The sequence below is a fragment of the Oryctolagus cuniculus genome, chromosome 1, assembly GCF_051225735.1.
Source record: "Oryctolagus cuniculus isolate XC-2025 breed Fujian yellow rabbit chromosome 1, ASM5122573v1, whole genome shotgun sequence".
NCBI lineage: Eukaryota > Metazoa > Chordata > Mammalia > Lagomorpha > Leporidae > Oryctolagus > Oryctolagus cuniculus.
This window is the reverse complement of record NC_142867.1, coordinates 1,967,541-1,988,543: the sequence shown is the minus strand read 5'-3', so window position 1 is coordinate 1,988,543 and position 21,003 is coordinate 1,967,541. Positions and strand designations below refer to the sequence as shown.

Below are 21,003 nucleotides of genomic sequence, written 5' to 3'. Positions count from 1 at the left end.
GGGATCCATGGCCCCCCCTAAAACTTTCCCAGGCTCCATTCTGCCCCTTAGCATGGGCCCCTCCCAGCTGGCGTTCCCAAAACCAGGCTCCGCCAGCAGCAACCCTGAGTCCCAGGGCAGGCCCTGGAGGGTCCCCTGCACCCCACAGAGGAACAAGCTCCAGCCCCCGGGAAGGGGTGGTCTGCCTCCAGCATCCTGGGGGCCTGAAGGACCCTTCCACGCTCCCACAGGCTCTGTCCCCACGGCGTCCACCGTGTGCGTCCGCCAGGTCTGCCGCTGGTCCAGCTGGTATGACGGAGGCCGTCCAGAGCCTGGGCTGGGAGGGGGTGACTTTGAGACGTTCGCAAACCTGAGACAGAGGGGCTACCAGGTGTGCTGGGCCCCGGCCGACATCGAGTGCCGTGCACAGCAACTGCCCAGCACTCCCCTGGAGCAGCTGGGCCAGAGGGTGGACTGTGACCTGGCCCGGGGGCTGACCTGCTTCAACAGCGAGCAGAGCCCCCCGCTGTGCCACAACTACGAGCTGCGCGTGCTGTGCTGCGACCGAATCCCCTGTGGCCCCTCCTCCAACGGCACGACCCAGCCTCCGCCCACCCTGAGCCCCTCAGTGACCCCAGAGACGGCATCCCCTGGGTCCCTGTCCACGCCCACCCAGACCTCAGCAGTGGAGACCACCCCGCTGGCGACAAGCTCCCAGACCACGTCCACTTTGCGCACCACAGGGGTCTCTCGCACTGTGAGCAGCACCTCGGCCGCAGCCGTGACCACCTGTCGGCCCCGCTGCCAGTGGACGGGGTGGCTGGACGTGGACTACCCCAAGTCTGAGGACGTGGGAGGGGACATAGAGACCTACGAGAACATCCGGGCTGCGGGGCTGGACGTGTGTGAGCAGCCGCAGGACATAGAGTGTGAGGCCGAGAACTACCCCCAGCAGCCCCTGGAGCAGGTGGGCCAGCGTGTGCACTGCGACGTGCGTGTCGGCCTGGTGTGTCGCAACCAGGAGCAGGAGGGGCTGTTCCGCATGTGCTACAACTACAGGATCCGTGTGCTGTGCTGCGGGGTCGGCCACTGCGGGGCTCGGCCCACCACGGCCACCTCGGCCCCCACGGCCACCACGGTCACCACTGCCACCATGGCCAGCACAGCCACCACGGCCACCACGGCCACCACAGCCACCACGGCCAGCACAGCCACCACAGCCACCACGGCCACCACAGCCACCACAGCCAGCACTGCCACCACGGCCAGCACAGCCCCCACAGCCAGCACAGCCCCCACAGCCAGCACAGCCACCACGGCCACCACAGCCAGCACAGCCACCACGGCCACCTCGGCCCCCACGGCCAGCACGGCCACCACAGCCACCACAGCCAGCACAGCCAGCACAGCCACCACGGCCAGCACGGCCACCACGGCCACCACTGCCAGCACTGCCACCACGGCCAGCACAGCCACCACTGCCACCACAGCCACCACAGCCACCACTGCCACCACTGCCACCACAGCCACCACTGCCAGCACAGCCACCACAGCCACCACGGCCACCACAGCCACCGCAGTCAGCACAGGCCCCACGGCCCCTACGGCCAGCACTACCAGCACAGCCACCACAGCCAGCAGAGCCACCACGCCCAGCACAGCCCCCACAGCCCCCACAGTCAGCACAGTCAACACAGGCCCCACGGCCAGCACAGCCACCACGGCCAGCACAGTCACCACAGCCACCACAGTCAGCACAGGCCCCACAGCCAGCACGGCCACCACGGCCACCTCGGCCCCTACGGCCAGCACTACCAGCACGGCCACCACAGTACCCACGGCCACCACAGCCAGCATGGCCCCCATGTCCAGCACAGCCAGCACAGCCACTACGGCCACCACAGGTCCCACAGCCAGCACGGCCACTACAGCCACCACTGCCACCACGGCCACCACAGCCACCATAGTCAGCACAGGCCCCACAGCCACCACAGCCACCACGGTGAGCACAGTCACCACAGCCACCACAGTCAGCACAGGCCCCACGGCCAGCACAGCCACCACAGCCACCTCGGCCCCTACGGCCAGCACTACCAGCACGGCCACCATAGCACCCACGGCCACCACAGCCAGCATGGCCCCCATGTCCAGCACAGCCACCACTACCAGCACAGCCACTACGGCCACGACAGGTCCCCCAGCCAGCACAGCCAGCACGGCCACTACAGCCCACACAGCCTCCACAGCCACTACGGCCACCACAGGTCCCACAGCCAGCACAGCCAGCACGGCCACTACAGCTACCACAGCCCACACAGCCTCCATAGCCACTACGGCCACCACAGGTCCCACAGCCAGCACAGCCAGTACGGCCACTATAGCTACCACAGCCCACACAGCCTCCATAGCCACTACGGCCACCACAGGTCCCACAGCCAGCACGGCCACTACAGCCACCACAGCCCACACAGCCTCCACAGCCACCACGGCCAACACAGGTCCCACAGCCAGCACAGCCAGCACGGCCACCACAGCCAGCACGGCCAGCACAGCCTCCACAGCCACCACGGCCAGCACAGGTCCCACAGCCAGCACAGCCAGCACGGCCACCACAGGCCCCACAGCCCACACAGCCTCCACAGCCACTACAGCCACCACAGGTCCCACAGCCACCATGGTCACCACGATCAGCACAGCCACCACGGCTAGCACAGCCCCCACGGCCCCCACAGCTACCACAGGCCCCACAGCCACCACAGTCCCCATGACCTCCCTGGCCACCCAAACTCCGTCCCTAAGGCCTAAGCCAGTGAGCAGCCCAGGAAGCACCTGGGCTCCCTCAGCCACCACCACAACCACACCCTACATCTCGGAAGGACCAACGTCCTCTGGCCACACGAAAACCCTTGTCACGGCCACCACGGGAAGCCCCACGATTCCTCCAGGCTCCACGGAAACCAGCACACCAGGAGGGCCCACATCAAACTTTCTGACCAGCACAACCTTCTCCAGGACAACCCCGGGATCCAGCACTCAGAGCAGCCAGCAGCCACCCACACCAGCCTACACAACCACGCCGACTTCCCCAACTGTCTCAGTGACAGGAACACGGACAAGTGGAGCCAGCACCAAGCCCAAAGAGACTCAGACCACGAGCCTGACGCAGAGGACACGCACACACCCACCACCCACCTCCCACGTGGAGACACAGACAGCACCGGGCAGCACGACAGAAGCCTCCACCAGCAAAGGCGTAACCCGCTGCCAACCCCGCTGCCAGTGGACGGGGTGGCTGGACGTGGACTACCCCAAGTCTGAGGACGTGGGAGGGGACATAGAGACCTACGAGAACATCTGGGCTGCGGGGCTGGACGTGTGTGAGCAGCCGCAGGACATAGAGTGTGAGGCCGAGAACTACCCCCAGCAGCCCCTGGAGCAGGTGGGCCAGCGTGTGCACTGCGACGTGCGTGTCGGCCTGGTGTGTCGCAACCAGGAGCAGGAGGGGCTGTTCCGCATGTGCTACAACTACAGGATCCGTGTGCTGTGCTGCGGGGTCGGCCACTGCGGGGCTCGGCCCACCACGGCCACCTCGGCCCCCACGGCCACCACGGTCACCACTGCCACCACGGCCAGCACAGCCACCACGGCCACCACAGCCACCACAGCCACCACGGCCAGCACAGCCACCACAGCCAGCACTGCCACCACGGCCCCCACGGCCACCACGGCCAGCACTGCCACCACGGCCAGCACAGCCCCCACAGCCAGCACTGCCACCACGGCCACCTCGGCCCCCACGGCCAGCACGGCCAGCACTGCCACCACGGCCAGCACAGCCCCCACAGCCAGCACAGCCCCCACAGCCCCCACAGCCACCACTGCCAGCACAGCCACCACGGCCACCACAGCCACCGCAGTCAGCACAGGCCCCACGGCCCCTACGGCCAGCACTACCAGCACGGCCACCACAGCCCCCACGGCCAGCACGGCCACCTCAGCCCCCACGGCCAGCACGGCCAGCACTGCCACCACGGCCAGCACAGCCACCACTGCCACCACTGCCACCACAGCCACCACAGCCACCACGGCCACCTTAGCCCCCACGGCCAGCACTGCCACCACGGCCAGCACAGCCACCACTGCCACCACTGCCACCACGGCCACCACGGCCACCTCGGCCCCCACGGCCACCATGGCCAGCACAGCCACCACAGTCACCACAGCCACCACAGCCACCACGGCCAGCACAGTCACCACAGCCAGCACAGCCCCCACGGCCACCACTGCCAGCACAGGCACCACAGCCAGCACAGCCCCCACAGCCCCCACGGCCACCACTGCCAGCACAGGCACCATGGCCAGCACAGCCACCACAGTCAGCACAGGCACCACTGCCACCACGGCCAGCACAGCCACCACAGCCACCACAGCCCCCAGAGTCAGCACAGCCACCACGGCCACCACAGCCAGCACAGCCCCCAAGGTCAGCACAGGCCCCACGGCCAGCACTGCCACCACAGCCAGCACAGGCACCACGGCCAGCACAGGCACCACGGCCAGCACTGCCACCATGGCCAGCACAGGCGCCATGGCCAGCACTACCACCACGGCCAGCACAGGCCCCACGGCCAGCACAGGCACCATGGCTACAATGGCCACTACAAGTGTGGCACAGACAACACACACACGCCTGCCGTCTACATTGCACGTGGAGACCAGCACACGGACACAGACAACACCAGGCAGCACGACAGCGGCCACCACCAGCTGCCAGCCCCGCTGCCAGTGGACGGAGTGGTTTGATGCGGACTACCCAGTTTCAGGCGTTGTGGGTGGGGACATGGAGACCTACGAGAACATCAGGGCTGCCGGGGGCAAGATGTGCCCAGCGCCAGAGAAGATTGAGTGCCGGGCAGAGAACTACCCTGAGGTCAGCATCGACCAGATCGGGCAGGTGCTCAGCTGCAGCCTGGAGGCAGGGCTCATCTGCAGAAATGAAGACCAGAAGGGCAGGTTCAACATGTGCTTCAACTACAATGTGCGCGTGCTCTGCTGTGACGACTACAGCCACTGCCCCAAGAGTCTGGCCACCACAACCACCACGGCCACCACGCACCCAGGGCCCACGCGCACTAGCAGCACGAACGCCACCACAGGGACGCCCACTGCACAGACCACAAGCACAACGGCCAGCTCAAGCCCAGCTACAGCACACCTGGTAACGTCCAGCATTGCTACCACACTAGAATCTCCACACACCACTCCAGGCCTGACCACCAGCATGACCAGCTCCATCACACGCCCCTCCTCCAGCCCAGGGACCACTCAGAGCTCCCCGGTGCTGACCACCAAGGCCACCTCATCTACAGCCACCAGCTCCACAGTGCCACCCTCCTCCACACTGTGGACTAGGCCTACCTCATCAGCACTGACCACCAAGAATACTTCATCTATAGCCACAAGACCCACAGCAACCACATCCCACACTGTGGTAACAGTCACCCCTTCAGTGCTGACCACCACCACCACGTCACCTGAGACCACGGGATCCACAGTGCTCCATACCTCCACTCTAGTGACTCTCCCACAGTCCTCAGCGTTGACTACCACAGCCACTTCATCTATACCCACAGGATCCACAGTGCCTCCCTCTTCCACTCTGGTCACTGTCCCCACATCTTCAGCACTGATCACCACAGCAACTTCATCTACAGCCACTGGGTCCACAGTGCCCCCTGCTACCACTGCGGTCACCATCCCCAAATCCTCAGCGCTGACCACCACGGCCACCTCATCTATACCCACAGGATCCAAAGTGCCTCCCTCCTCCACAATGCTCACTGAACCCACGTCTTCAGCACTGACAACCATGGCCACTTCATCTATACCCACAATATCCACAGTGCCTCCCTCTTCCACTCTTGTAACTGTCCCCACATCTTCAGCACTGACCACCACGGCCACTTCATCTATATCCACAGGATCCACAGTGCCTCCCTCTTCCACAGTGCTCACTGAACCCACGTCTTCAGCACTGACCACCACAGCAATGTCATCTATACCAACACGATCCACAGTGCCTCCCTCACCCACTCTGGTCACTGAACCCACGTCTTCAGCGTTGACCACCACGGCCACTTCATCTATAGCCACGGGATCAACAGTGCCTCCCTCTTCGACTCTGGTCACTGTCCCCACGTCTTCAGCGTTGACCACCACGGCCACTTCATCTATACCCACAGGATCCACAGTGTCTCCCTCCTCCACTCTGGTCACTGAACCCACGTCTTCAGCACTGACAACCACGGCCACTTCATCTACACCCACAGGATCCACAGTGCCTCCCTCTTCCACAAAGGTCACTGAACCCACATCTTCAGCATTGTCCACCACAGCAACGTCATCTATAACCAAGGGATCAACAGTGCCTCCCTCTTCCACTCAGGTCCCTGTCCCCACAGCTTCAGTGTTGACCACCACGGCCACCTCATCTATATCCACAGGATCCACAGTGCCTCCTTCTTCCACTCTGGTCACTGAACCCACATCTTCAGCACTGACCACCACGGCCACTTCATCTATACCCACAGGATCCACAGTGCCTCCCTCTTCCACAAAGGTCACTGAACGCACGTCTTCAGCATTGACCACCACGGCCACTTCATCTATACCCACAGGATCCACAGTGCCTCCCTATTCCACAAAGGTCACTGAACGCACGTCTTCAGCGTTGACTACCACAGCAACTTCATCTATAGCCACGGGATCAACAGTGCCTCCCTCTTCCACTCTTGTCACTGTCCCCACATCTTCAGCTCTGACCACCACGGCCACCTCATCTATACCCACAGGATCCACAGTGTCTCCCTCCTCCACTCTTGTCACTGTCCCCACGTCTTCAGCGCTGACCACCACGGCCACTTCATTTATACCCACAGGATCCACAGTGCTTCCCTCTTCCACTCTGGTCACTGAAACCACGTCTTCAGCCATGACCACCATGGCCACTTCATCTATACCCACAGGATCCACAGGGCTTCCCTCTTCCACTGTGGTCACTGTCCCCACATCTCCAGCGCTGACCACCACGGCCACTTCATCTATACCCACAGGATCCACAGTGTCTCCCTCCTCCACTCTTGTCACTGTCCCCACGTCTTCAGCACTGACCACCACGGCCACCTCATCTATACCCACAGGATCCACACTGTCCCCTGCTACCACCTTGTTCACTGTCCCTACATCTTCAGCACTGACCACCACGGCCACTTCATCTATACCCACAGGATCCACAGTGTCTCCCTCCTCCACTCTGGTCACTGAACCCACGTCTTCAGCACTGACCACCACGGCCACTTCATCTATACCCACAGGATCCACAGTGCCTCCCTCTTCCACAATGCTCACTGAACCCACATCTTCAGCATTGTCCACCACAGCAACGTCATCTATAACCAAGGGATCAACAGTGCCTCCCTCTTCCACTCAGGTCCCTGTCCCCACAGCTTCAGTGTTGACCACCACGGCCACCTCATCTATATCCACAGGATCCACAGTGCCTCCTTCTTCCACTCTGGTCACTGAACCCACATCTTCAGCACTGACCACCACGGCCACTTCATCTACACCCACAGGATCCACAGTGCCTCCCTCTTCCACTCTGGTCACTGAACCCACATCTTCAGCGTTGTCCACCACAGCAACGTCATCTATAACCACAGGATCAACAGTGCCTCCCTCTTCCACTCGGGTCCCTGTCCCCACAGCTTCAGTGTTGACCACCACGGCCACCTCATCTATATCCACAGGATCCACAGTGCCTCCTTCTTCCACTCTGGTCACTGAACCCACATCTTCAGCACTGACCACCACGGCCACTTCATCTACACCCACAGGATCCACAGTGCCTCCCTCTTCCACTCTGGTCACTGAACCCACATCTTCAGCGTTGTCCACCACAGCAACGTCATCTATAACCACAGGATCAACAGTGCCTCCCTCTTCCACTCGGGTCCCTGTCCCCACAGCTTCAGTGTTGACCACCACGGCCACCTCATCTATATCCACAGGATCCACAGTGCCTCCTTCTTCCACTCTGGTCACTGAACCCACGTCTTCAGCACTGACCACCACGGCCACTTCATCTATACCCACAGGATCCACAGTGTCTCCCTATTCCACAAAGGTCACTGAAAACACGTCTTCAGTGTTGACCACCACAGCAACTTCATCTATATCCATGGGATCAACAGTGCCTCCTTCTTCCACTCTTGTCACTGTCCCCACATCTTCAGCGCTGACCACCACGGCCACTTCATCTATACCCACAGGATCCACAGTGTCTCCCTCCTCCACTCTTGTCACTGTCCCCACGTCTTCAGCACTGACCACCACGGCCACTTCAATTACAGCCACTGGATCCACAGTGTCCCCTGCTACCACCTTGTTCACTGTCCCTACATCTTCAGCACTGACCACCATGGCCACTTCATCTATACCCACAGGATCCACAGTGCCTCCCTCTTCCACTCTGGTTACTGTCCCCACGTCTTCAGCGTTGACCACCACGGCCACTTCATCTATACCCACAGGATCCACTGCGCCTCCCTCGTCCACTCTGGTCACTGAAACCACGTCTTCAGCCATGACCACCACGGCCACTTCATCTATACCCACAGGATCCACAGGGCCTCCCTCTTCCACTGTGGTCACTGTCCCCACATCTCCAGCGCTGACCACCACGGCCACTTCATCTATACCCACAGGATCCACAGTGTCTCCCTCCTCCACTCTTGTCACTGTCCCCACGTCTTCAGTGCTGACCACCACGGCCACTTCATCTATACCCACAGGATCCACAGCGCCTCCCTCTTCCACTCTGGTCACTGAAACCACGTCTTCAGCCACGACCACCACGGCCACTTCATCTATACCCACAGGATCCACAGGGCCTCCCTCTTCCACTGTGGTCACTGTCCCCACATCTCCAGCGCTGACCACCACGGCCACTTCATCTATACCCACAGGATCCACAGTGTCTCCCTCCTCCACTCTTGTCACTGTCCCCACGTCTTCAGCGCTGACCACCACGGCCACTTCATCTATACCCACAGGATCCACAGCGCATCCCTCTTCCACTCTGGTCACTGAAACCACGTCTTCAGCCACGACCACCACGGCCACTTCATCTATACCCACAGGATCCACAGGGCCTCCCTCTTCCACTGTGGTCACTGTCCCCACATCTCCAGCGCTGACCACCACGGCCACTTCATCTATACCCACAGGATCCACAGTGTCTCCCTCCTCCACTCTTGTCACTGTCCCCACGTCTTCAGCGCTGACCACCACGGCCACTTCATCTATACCCACAGGATCCACACCGCCTCCCTCTTCCACTCTGGTCACTGAAACCACGTCTTCAGCCACGACCACCACGGCCACTTCATCTATACCCACAGGATCCACAGGGCCTCCCTCTTCCACTGTGGTCACTGTCCCCACATCTCCAGCGCTGACCACCACGGCCACTTCATCTATACCCACAGGATCCACAGTGTCTCCCTCCTCCACTCTTGTCACTGTCCCCACGTCTTCAGCGCTGACCACCACGGCCACTTCATCTATACCCACAGGATCCACAGCGCCTCCCTCTTCCACTCTGGTCACTGAAACCACGTCTTCAGCCACGACCACCACGGCCACTTCATCTATACCCACAGGATCCACAGGGCCTCCCTCTTCCACTGTGGTCACTGTCCCCACATCTCCAGCGCTGACCACCACGGCCACTTCATCTATACCCACAGGATCCACAGTGTCTCCCTCCTCCACTCTTGTCACTGTCCCCACGTCTTCAGCACTGACCACCACGGCCACCTCATCTATACCCACAGAATCCACAGTGTCCCCTGCTACCACCTTGGTCACTGTCCCCACGTCTTCAGCACTGACGACCACGGCCACTTCATCTATACCCACAGGATCCACAGTGTCTCCCTCCTCCACTCTTGTCACTGTCCCCACGTCTTCAGCGCTGACCACCACGGCCACTTCATCTATACCCACAGGATCCACAGCGCCTCCCTCTTCCACTCTGGTCACTGAAACCACGTCTTCAGCCATGACCACCACGGCCACTTCATCTATACCCACAGGATCCACAGGGCCTCCCTCTTCCACTGTGGTCACTGTCCCCACATCTCCAGCGCTGACCACCACGGCCACTTCATCTATACCCACAGGATCCACAGTGTCTCCCTCCTCCACTCTTGTCACTGTCCCCACGTCTTCAGCACTGACCACCACGGCCACCTCATCTATACCCACAGAATCCACAGTGTCCCCTGCTACCACCTTGGTCACTGTCCCCACGTCTTCAGCACTGACGACCATGGCCACTTCATCTATACCCACAGGATCCACAGTGCCTCCCTCTTCCACAAAGGTCACTGAACGCACGTCTTCAGCACTGACCACCACGGCCACTTCATCTACACCCACAGGATCCACAGTGCCTCCCTCTTCCACAAAGGTCACCGAACGCACGTCTTCAGCGCTGACTACCACAGCAACTTCATCTATAGCCACGGGATCAACAGTGCCTCCCTCTTCCACTCTTGTCACTGTCCCCACATCTTCAGCGCTGACCACCACGGCCACTTCATCTATACCCACGGGATCCACAGTGTCTCCCTCCTCCACTCTTGTCACTGTCCCCACGTCTTCAGCGCTGACCACCACGGCCACTTCAATTACAGCCACTGGATCCACAGTGTCCCCTGCTACCACCTTGTTCACTGTCCCTACATCTTCAGCACTGACCACCATGGCCACTTCATCTATACCCACAGGATCCACAGGGCCTCTCTCTTCCACTCTTGTCACTGTTCCCACGTCTTCAACAGTGTCCACCACGGCCACTTCATCTATACCCACAGGATCCACAGTGCCTCCCTCCTCCACAATGCTCACTGAACGCACGTCTTCAGCATTGGCCACCACAGCCACTTCATCTATAGCCACGGGGTCAACAGTGCCTCCCTCTTCGACTGTGGTCACTGTCCCCACTTCTTCAGCATTGACCACCACGTCCACTTCATCTATACCCACAGGATCCACAGTGCCTCCCTCTTCCACAAAGGTCACTGAACCCACGTCTTCAGCATTGTCCACCACAGCAACTTCATCTATACCCACAATATCCACAGTGCCTCCCTCTTCCACTCTGGTCACTGTTCTCACGTCTTCAGCACTGACCACCACGGCCACTTCATCTATCCCCACAGGATCCACAGTGCCTCCCTCTTCCACTCTGGTTACTGTCCCAACATCTTCAGCACTGACAACCACAACCACTTCATCTATACCCACAGGATCCACAGTGCCTCCCTCTTCCACAATGCTCACTGAAACCACGTCTTCAGCACTGACGACCACGGCCACTTCATCTAAACCCACAGGATCCACAGTGCCTCCCTCTTCCACTCTGGTCACTGAACCCACGTCTTCAGCACTGACCACTATGGCCACCTCATCTACAGCCATGGGATCCACAGTGCCTCCCTCTTCCACTCTGGTCACTGAACCCACGTCTTCAGCACTGACCACTATGGCCACCTCATCTATGGCTACTGGATCCACAGTGCCCCCTTCCACCACTGTGGTCACCATCCCCAAATCCTCAGTGCTGACCACCACGGCCACTTCATCTACAGCCATAGGACCCACAGTGCCTCCCTATTCCACTGTGGTCACTGTCCCCACATCTTCAGCACTGACCACCACGGCCACTTCATCTGAGCCCACTGGATCCACAGTGTCCTCTTCTTCCATCCCGGAGACCACCTACACATCCCCAGCCCTGACCACTGGGGCCAGCACTCCTGCAACCTCTCCCAGCAGCCAGCTGACCTTCAGTGTGTCCCCCATGTCTACTGAGGGCCCCTCCAGCGTCAAGCCCTCCACCTCACCCAGCTCACCCCACTCGCCAGTCCCCTGCCTGTGCTGGGTGCATGGACATCCGTTCTCACCAGGTAAGTGGGCCTGGCCTTGTGGTCTGTCTGCCCTGAGTGCCTCACCCTCCTGCCCGACTCCTGGCAGGCAGCGGGGGTGTCTGGGCCCTCAATGGTATTTTTCTTCACAGGGGACGTCATCTACAACAAGACCGACAGAGCGGGCTGCCACTTCTACGCTACCTGCAGCCAGCAGTGTGACATCGTCCGCTTCCAGGACTCCTGTACCTCACCTGCACCCACTGTGTCCTCGCACCCACCGCCTCCGTCCCCATCGCCCCCTGGCTGTGACAACGCCATCCCTCCACGACAGGTACACCCACCTTCCCCCCACCTCCCTGTGCAACGGGCACAACTCTGGGCCACAGGGCACATTCAGGCTCGTGTCAGGGACCCTTCCCCTTTGAGTCAAGGGGTGCACAGGTTCTGGGGTCTGGGCCATCAGGGGGTGCTGGGGTCCTCCAGCCCAGGTGAGAGCCAAGCTGTCCCTACCCAGGTGAACGAGTCCTGGACCCTGGAGAACTGCACGGTGGCCAAGTGTGAGGGCAACAACCATGTCATCCTTCTGGGGCGGAAGCCTGTCACCAACATCACCTGTGCCAACGGGCAGCTGCCCATCCAAGTGTGGGACCCCAGCCAGCCCTGCGAGTACCACCAGGAGTGCGAGTGTGAGTGGGCGGCGGGGGGCCATCGGGGCAGCTGTCGCTGCACAAAGCCAGAGCCTGGGGCTGCCCGGCTTGCTGTGTGCATGGGCACCTCTGGGGGTGGGGTGCAGGCAGTGCGTCTGCAGGCCAGGCTCCAGGGAGAGCTAAGGATGGGAGTGGACATCTCAGCTGGGCTGCTGCCCAGCTGGCTCTTAAGCACACGGGACACTCTAGCAAGTAACTGTGCCCAGGCTCACGGCACAGCCACCTGCCCCCTCAGCATCCCAGAATGAGGCTGACTCCATAGCTCCCTGCAGAGGCCCAGGGCAGCGTCCTCCCTGCCTCTCCCAGTGCCCGAGGGCTCCAGGCATCCTTGGCTCCATCTCCACCTCTGTCTTCAGGGGGCTGACCCTTGGTGGGTCTGGCTCCCTTCTGTCTGCTGCGTGAACCCAGTCTTTGGATTCAGGGTCCACCCACTCAAGACCCCTCACTTGACCCCATCCACAAAGACCCTGTTCCCAGGAAGACCCCAGGTTCCAGGGTGGACAGAGACGCCCACTTGTAGATGAGGCCGAGGGGCTCTCGGGGGCGACACGGCACAGGAGGTGGCCATCCCCAGCCTGCGCCTGGATGTCCCGCAGGCTCCTGCAGTGCGTGGGGCAATGCCCACTATCTGACCTTTGACGGCACCGCCTACTCCTTCTCTGGCACCTGTACCTATGTGGTCATGAAAGAGATCCACCCTCGCCACGGGGACCTGAGCATCTACCTGAACAACCACTTCTGCAGGGCCACCGGGGCCACCCACTGCTCCCGCGCCCTCATCGTCCACTACAAGTCCATGGACATCATCCTCACCACCGTGACCACTGCCAGCGGGAGGGAGGAGAGCCTGGTGAGTCCGTGTAGCGCAGACCCAGGGGCCGGTGCAGCCTCCGTGGCCGGGCCCCCTCTGCCCGAGCACACCTGGTAGACCCCACACGGCTCTTGGAGACCCAGGGCCCCGGAGAAGGGAGGCCCAATGCTCAGGACGCAGAGCCCCCAGAGGCAGCCCCCACTGCTGCCCAGCCCTGCCCCTGCCTACTCGTCTCCTGGACATCCCCAGATCCTGTTTAACCAAAAGCCGATGAGCGGAGGCTTCCACGAGGACGGCGTGAGCGTGACTGTGGGGGCTGCCACGACCATGCGCGTCGACATCCCCGCCATCGGCGTGAGCATCACCTTCGACGGGCACCTCTTCCAGGTCCAGCTGCCCTACAGCCGCTTCAGCCACAACACAGAGGGCCTGTGTGGTGAGTGGACCAGCTGTCCGCTCCACCCTGCCCAGGGTCCCCTGCAATATCGCCTCCCAGGGCTGGGGCGCCCCCAGCAATGGGAGCAGCAGCAGGGAGGGGGACATCAGCGGCCCCACACGATCCTGCCTCTCACTGCCCAGGCACCTGCACCAACAGCCGGACGGACGACTGCCGCCGGCCAGACGGGACCATGGCCTCCTCGTGCCGGGACATGGCCAAGACCTGGCTGGTACCCAGCAACAGCACAGAGGGCTGCTGGTCCCCAACTAGCCCGGCCCCGAGCACCAGCACCCAGCACCCAGTGTCCAGCCCGGCCCCAGGCACCAGCACCCAGCACCCAGTGTCCAGCCCGGCCCAAGGCACCAGCACCCAGCACCCAGTGTCCAGCCCGGCCCCAGGCAGCAGCACCCAGCACCTGGTGTCCAGCCCGGCCCCAGGCACCAGCACCCAGCACCCGGTGTCCAGCCTGGCTCCAGGCACCAGCACCCAGCACCCAGTGTCCAGTGTGACCCCGACCAGCCCGGCCCCAGGCACCAGCACCCAGCACCCGGTGTCCAGTGTGACCCCGACCAGCCCGGCCCCAGGCAGCAGCACCCAGCACCCAGTGTCCAGCCCGGCCCCAGGCACCAGCACCCAGTACACAGTGTCCAGCCCGGCCCCAGGCAGCAGCACCCAGCACCCGGTGTCCAGCCCGGCCCCAGGCAGCAGCACCCAGCACCTGGTGTCCAGCCCGGCCCCAGGCAGCAGCACCCAGTACCCAGTGTCCAGCCTGGCTCCAGGCACCAGCACCCAGCACCCAGTGTCCAGTGTGACCCCGACCAGCCCGGCCCCAGGCACCAGCACCCAGCACCCAGTGTCCAGCCTGGCTCCAGGCACCAGCACCCAGCACCCAGTGTCCAGTGTGACCCCGACCAGCCCGGCCCCAGGCATCAGCACCCAGCACCCGGTGTCCAGTGTGACCCCGACCAGCCCGGCCCCAGGCACCAGCACCCAGCACCCAGTGTCCAGCCCGGCCCCAGGCAGCAGCACCCAGCACCCAGTGTCCAGCCCAGCCCCAGGCAGCAGCACCCAGCACCCGGTGTCCAGCCCGGCCCCAGGCACCAGCACCCAGCACCCAGTGTCCAGCCTGGCTCCAGGCACCAGCACCCAGCACCCAGTGTCCAGTGTGACCCCGACCAGCCAGGCCCCAGGCCCCAGCACCCAGTACACAGTGTCCAGCCCGGCTCCAGGCACCAGCACCCAGCACCCGGTGTCCAGTGTGACCCCGACCAGCCTGGCCCCAGGCACCAGCACCCAGCACCCAGTGTCCAGCCCAGCCCCAGGCACCAGCACCCAGCACCCGGTGTCCAGTGTGACCCCGACCAGCCCGGCCCCAGGCACCAGCACCCAGCACCCGGTGTCCAGTGTGACCCCGACCAGCCCGGCCCCAGGCACCAGCACCCAGTACACAGTGTCCAGCCCGGCCCCAGGCACCAGCACCCAGCACCCGGTGTCCAGTGTGACCCCGACCAGCCCGGCCCCAGGCAGCAGCACCCAGCACCCGGTGTCCAGCCCGGCCCCAGGCAGCAGCACCCAGCACCCGGTGTCCAGCCCGGCCCCAGGCAGCAGCACCCAGCACCCGGTGTCCAGCCCGGCCCCAGGCAGCAGCACCCAGCACCTGGTGTCCAGCCCGGCCCCAGGCAGCAGCACCCAGCACCCGGTGTCCAGCCCGGCCCCAGGCAGCAGCACCCAGCACCCAGTGTCCAGTGTGACCCCGACCAGCCCGGCCCCAGGCACCAGCACCCAGCACCCAGTGTCCAGTGTGACCCCGACCAGCCCGGCTCCAGGCAGCAGCACCCAGCACCCAGTGTCCAGCCCGGCCCCAGGCAGCAGCACCCAGCACCCGATGTCCAGCCCGTCCACCTCCACCCCCTGCCCTCCAGCGCCCCTCTGCGAGCTGTTGCTGGGCCCGTAAGTCCTTGCATTTGGGTGTGGCCGTGCCTGCCTGGGCCCAGGCCTGGCCTCTGCTGGGAACTGACCTCCTGGTGCCCTCAGGGTCTTTGCCGAGTGCCACAGCCTCATCCCTCCCGGCCCGTTCTTCACCGCCTGTGTCAGCGACAGCTGCTGGCCCGGCAGCCACCCCGGCCTGCCCTGCCAGAGCCTGGAGGCCTACGCGGGGCTGTGCCGTTCCCGAGGCGTGTGCAGCGACTGGCGCAATGCCACCGGCGGGCTGTGCGGTGAGTCACGGTCAGCCTGGGGCTCTGCTGTCGTTGGCCCGTCTGACCGCCGCCTCTGCCCACAGACCTGCCCTGCCGGCCGCCCAAGGTGTACCAGCCGTGTGGCCCCGTGCAGCCCATGTCCTGCGACTCCAGGTGAGCGTGGGCACCCAGGCCTGCCTAGAGGAGCCCCTGCCAACCCCGGGCCTCTGTCCATCCATCTGCCTGGCCCTCCCCCGGGACCACCTGTCCCAGGGGGCCGGGTCCCAGGCCTGGCCTCTGGCCTTGCAGGAGCCAGAGCCCGGTGGATGCAGAACTGACCGAAGGCTGCTTCTGCCCTGAAGACCAGATCCTCTTCAATACGCACACGGACATCTGCGTGCCCCAGTGCCGTAAGCCGTCCGGCGGTCAGGCCCACCCCGAGCACACAGGGTGGGGGGAGGTGGACAGGTGGACAGGAACCCGCAGAGTGGCCCCACCGAGTCTGGCTACCTTCGCTCTCCTCAGCTCCCCACCGCCGGCCTGTTCCATACGGCAATGGCACGAGACGGCCACGGAGTGGCCTGGCATGGCCCAGCGAGGCCCCTGCCAGACAGGCAGGCCCTGTAGCCACCGCCCGGTGCCCAGCCACTGACTCCTCCTTCCTTTCCTTCCAGCTTGCGTGGGGCCGGATGGGTTTCCCAAATTCGTGAGTGGTTCTGCCCCAACTGCCCCTGGCCCTGCCCTAGCTAGTGGGGAGGAGGGAGGGGTGCCCTTGTCTGTCCCCGGGGGCTGCTCTGAGAGGCCTGGGCCTGACCTGCTGCCCGCTGTGGCCGAGGGCAGGCACCTGGAACCCTGGGGGACCCTGACCTGGTCTGTTCCAGCCTGGAGAGCGGTGGGTCAGCGACTGTCAGATCTGCACGTGCGATCCGACGACCGTGTCGGTGCAGTGCCGGCCGGTGCAGTGTGAACCCCAGGACCAGGCCCTGAACTGCAGCGGGGTTGGCTTTGTGCCAGGGACCAGGCCCAGCCCGGACAACCCCTGCTGCCTGGAGAGGCTGTGCGGTGAGCGCCCGAGGCGCGGGGTGGGGGGCGGGGCAGGCTGGCGTCCCCTGGCCTGCTGGGTACAGCCGGGACCTGCGGGCGACAGAAGGGGGCTCAGGGGGGGAGCCCAGGGAAACCACTGAGAACCGGCCGTGGACGCACGGGGCCAGGAGGGCAGGCCACCCTGACAGGCCCACCCCTCCTGCAGTCTGCAACAGGACCACCTGCCCCCAGAGCCCACCTCAGTGTGAGCTGGGACAGGAGCTGACCAGCACCCAGGGGGACGCCGACTGCTGCCCCACCTTCAGCTGCCGTGAGTGCCGGGGCTGGCCGGTGGGGCTCAGGGCTGGGGCACCCCACACTGGCACAAGCTCAGCCCCGCTTCCTTTCAGGACCTAAGCTGTGCACCTACAACGGAACCGTCTACGGGGTGAGGAAGGATCGGCGCCCACCAGGGCTAGAGCGGCCGGTGATGCCCGCGCCCCTTGGAGCCCCCACCCTCCTGCCCTGGCACCCCTCGGCCAGGATGTGGGTGGGCGCCGGGGCTTTCTGCCAAGAGCCATGCGAAGTGCTGTCTGTGTGGTCTGCTCCAGGGCGTCCCGCCCTGGCCCCCGCCTGGTGTCCCACCCTCTCCCAGCCTTTGCTGGCCAAGGGCATGGCCACACCCCACCGGAGGGAGGAGGAGCCCCGCTGGCCCCACCTGGCCCTGCCCTCTGCCCCAGCAGCACTCCCTGTCCACTGCAGGTTGGGGCCACCTTCTCCGGGGTCGTCCCCTGCCACACCTGCACCTGCCTCCTGGAGGGCGCCCAGGACCCAACCGTGCAGTGTGAGAGGGACTCCTGCACCACCACCTGCCCCCAGGTGAGCCCGAGGCCACGCAGCCCAGTCCCCGAGCCCTGGGGCAGCGTCCAAGGCCCAGGATCGGGCATCCAGAGGGCAGCAGGAGTCAGAGGGCAGGTGTCGGAAGTGGGGGTGAGGCCGAGGCAGATAACCAGACGCAGGTGCTCCGTTGTGGACGAAGGCCCGGGCAGGGACACGGCCCCCACAGCAGGTGCTGCCAAGGTCACTGGGACTGCAGGGTGTGGCCAGGACAGCCAAGGGCATGACCTCCCCACCTGTGCCCGCAGGGCTTCGAGCACTCCTGGGCCGACGGGCAGTGCTGCGGGGAGTGCGTGCAGACTGCCTGCCTCACGCCAGAGGGCCGGCTCATCCAGGTGACGGGAGACGTCCTTCCCCGGAGACCCTCACCCCCAGGCCCCTGGGCCAACAGGATGACCCCCAGGCTGACCGCTGCCTCCCACCCTGCATTTCAGCCCAACGAAACCTGGGTCAACAGCCGCGTGGACAACTGCACCCGGTACCGCTGCGAGGCTGAGCAGGGGCTCCCGGTGCTGACCCCACAGCCTGTGTCCTGCCCGGATGTGTCCAGCTGCCAGGTGTGTGAGGGAGGCCCCGCCCTGTCCCCCTCCCCCTGTCCTCCCCACGGCTCCGCCCACACGCTCCTGGCCCCACCCACGGACGCGCCCCTTCCTTGGTCCTGCAGGGCACCCTCAGGAAGACGGGCTGCTGCTACTCCTGTGAGGAAGCGGGTAAGTTGAGGTGCCTTTGTGCCCGCTCCTCGTCTCCCCAGCCCACCATGGGGGGCCCGGCCCCCACTCCAAGTCCAGGGAAGGTGCTGGGGTGGCGGGCTGGCCTTCCTCCTCTGTGTGAGGGTGCATCAGGCTCCGCACCTGCGTCTCCCCTCCCCAGACTCGTGCCACGTCCGTGTCAACACAACTGTCCTGCAGTACCGGGGCTGCGTGGCCGAGGCACCGGTCACCGTGACCTTCTGCGAGGGCTCCTGCCCCGGAGTGTCCAGGTGAGTGGCCCAGCAGTGACCACCCCCGCTGCCCTGCCCTGCGCCAGCGGGGACACGCATGCTCCCTGGTGCTGCCCGCCGTGTCCACGCCATCTGCATGCAGCCAGGCCACGCGGGCCGGGGCACATGTACCATGGAGCTGGATCTAGGGCCCTCAGGGGCCCTGGGCTGCAGCCTGCAGGGGTGGGCATGGCCTGAAGAAGCAGGAGGACAGCTCCAGGACCCAGGAGGTTCTCCAGGGGAGGGGTCTGCACAGGGCCAGCAAGATGGAGAAACTGCTTCAGGGCAAGAGGACCAGGGAGGGCCCCGGAAGACAACGGGACCCTCCGTGCCCAGGGCCCCACGTGCTCAGGGAAGCCCCTGGGCCGAGCGGTGACCTGAGGGTGCCGTGTCTACAGGTACTCCATGGAGGCCCAGGCCATGGAGCGCTGGTGCGCCTGCTGCCAGGAGAGGAGCACCCACCAGGAGGTGGTGACCATGCGGTGTCCCGACGGCACGGCCATCCAGCACGTCTACACGCAGGTGGACAAGTGTGTCTGCACCCCGTCCTGCCTGCCCTCGCCCACAGCCCCCACGGACACCCTCGTCTAGGGAGACCCCAGTCAGGACGTTCCGCCTCGTGCCCCCGAGCCTCTCCACCTGGAGCCAGGACTCGCATCCCACACGAGTCTCAGGCGGGGCTGCCCCACTACACCCTCTGGAACTTTCCACGGCGCCCGCTCCTGCCCGGGGTGAACTGGCCTGCTGGAGGGTGCCGGGCCAGCAAAGAGCTGTCGGAGGGGCTGGAGTCCAGCCCACCGAGACGCCACTGCCTCTCTCAGCCCCCTGCCCTGGCCTCACTCCCTCGCTGCTATCAGGATGCCCAGGCTGAACAGTGCCCGTGGCTGCGCAGCTCCCAGCATGCCTCTGAGCCCCTGCCGCCTACAGAGCTCTGTGGAATGGGGGCTTCCTGCCGGCAGACAGAGGCCGGTCCAGGCAAGGCCAGCCACCAGCAGGGAGCCGCATCGGGAGAGGTGGCGAAGTCCCCAAGCCCAAGGGCGGGTCAGAGACGGGCCGAACGCCCAACGCACCCTCTGCCCACCCAGCTCCAACGTCACAAATAAATCCTGAGCATTGCGCTGTCTCCTGTGCTGGCTTCCTTCCCGCCGACTGCACCCTCGGGCTCTCTCCTGCGGCCAGCTGCCAGCGGCCCCCAGGGGACGTACTGGACACAGCAGCGGACTGAGGGCCGGACAGCTGCCGGGAGGGGCAGGCAAGGCAGGAGGCAAGGCCCCCGATTGCTCACAGGCCCCTGGGCACCCCCGGGTCCATCTCGGGCTATGGATATACTGGCCAAAAGCCAAAGGTCAACCAAGGTCCCAGAAGTCACCCAGGTGTCACTTCAGACACAGGTGCTGGCCTGAGAACTGGCTTAGGAGGGGCTGGTGTTGTGGTGCACTGGGGCACCACTTCAAGTCCTGGCTGCTCTGTTGCTCCCCCATTCGCGCAGGAACGACACTAGACCCTGCGCTGCTCTCTTTGCCCGGCCCTTCCCGGGTTAGCTGCCGTTCCCTCACTCGCGGAGGAACGACGCCATCCCGGGTTAGCTGCCGGCCCCCCCTCCCCGGCCTCCGCGGAGGGGCGGCACACGGCCGACCGGCTCTCTCGGGGGCTGCTCAGGTGTTCCTTCAGATAGATGTTCCTGGTGCATGGTGTCTCTCTCCTCCTTTATAGTCCTCTTCCACCAATCCCAACTCTGCTGCCCACATGCCGAGCACGCTGCTCTCCTCCAATCAGGAGCAGGATCAGCTCCTGCAGCTTATCAGTCAAACTGATGAGGCAGCTGTGTAGAGGTTGTTTGCTCCCTCTCAGCGCCATATTGTGGGAGAGCAGATGCACAGAATAAGTCTTAATTCCAGTAACTTAGTCTAGTCTCAGTTGCTCCCCACACTGCTCCACTTCTGATCCAGCTCCCTGCTAACGGCCTGGGAAAACAGACAGCCCGAGTGCTTGGGC

General features: G+C 64.0%; 1 protein-coding gene across 3 annotated transcripts in view; it reads left to right on the top strand.

Moving 5' to 3' along the window:
* The window catches only part of MUC5B (mucin 5B, oligomeric mucus/gel-forming), a 33,563-nt gene extending 13,439 nt beyond the window's left edge, over positions 1 to 20,124 (top strand). The window contains exons 31-50 of one of the 3 annotated variants that reach the window (XM_089307021.1): positions 231 to 12,014; positions 12,125 to 12,306; positions 12,490 to 12,661; positions 13,279 to 13,532; positions 13,743 to 13,929; positions 14,073 to 14,516; positions 14,712 to 15,882; positions 15,967 to 16,148; positions 16,214 to 16,283; positions 16,419 to 16,519; positions 16,784 to 16,815; positions 16,991 to 17,171; positions 17,359 to 17,463; positions 17,543 to 17,580; positions 17,895 to 18,011; positions 18,278 to 18,364; positions 18,464 to 18,586; positions 18,694 to 18,739; positions 18,900 to 19,008; positions 19,407 to 20,124. In XM_089307021.1, coding sequence (XP_089163147.1) covers positions 231 to 12,014; positions 12,125 to 12,306; positions 12,490 to 12,661; positions 13,279 to 13,532; positions 13,743 to 13,929; positions 14,073 to 14,516; positions 14,712 to 15,882; positions 15,967 to 16,148; positions 16,214 to 16,283; positions 16,419 to 16,519; positions 16,784 to 16,815; positions 16,991 to 17,171; positions 17,359 to 17,463; positions 17,543 to 17,580; positions 17,895 to 18,011; positions 18,278 to 18,364; positions 18,464 to 18,586; positions 18,694 to 18,739; positions 18,900 to 19,008; positions 19,407 to 19,599 — 15,578 coding nt within the window. In that variant the 3' untranslated portion in view covers positions 19,600 to 20,124. Of the gene's footprint in view, positions 1 to 230; positions 12,015 to 12,124; positions 12,307 to 12,489; positions 12,662 to 13,278; positions 13,533 to 13,742; positions 13,930 to 14,072; positions 15,883 to 15,966; positions 16,149 to 16,213; positions 16,284 to 16,418; positions 16,520 to 16,783; positions 16,816 to 16,990; positions 17,172 to 17,358; positions 17,464 to 17,542; positions 17,581 to 17,894; positions 18,012 to 18,277; positions 18,365 to 18,463; positions 18,587 to 18,693; positions 18,740 to 18,899; positions 19,009 to 19,406 lie in introns of all 3 variants that reach the window. The other 2 variants (XM_089307024.1, XM_089307018.1) reach the window with 2 other exon arrangements.
* Positions 20,125 to 21,003: the final 879 nt, after the last annotated feature.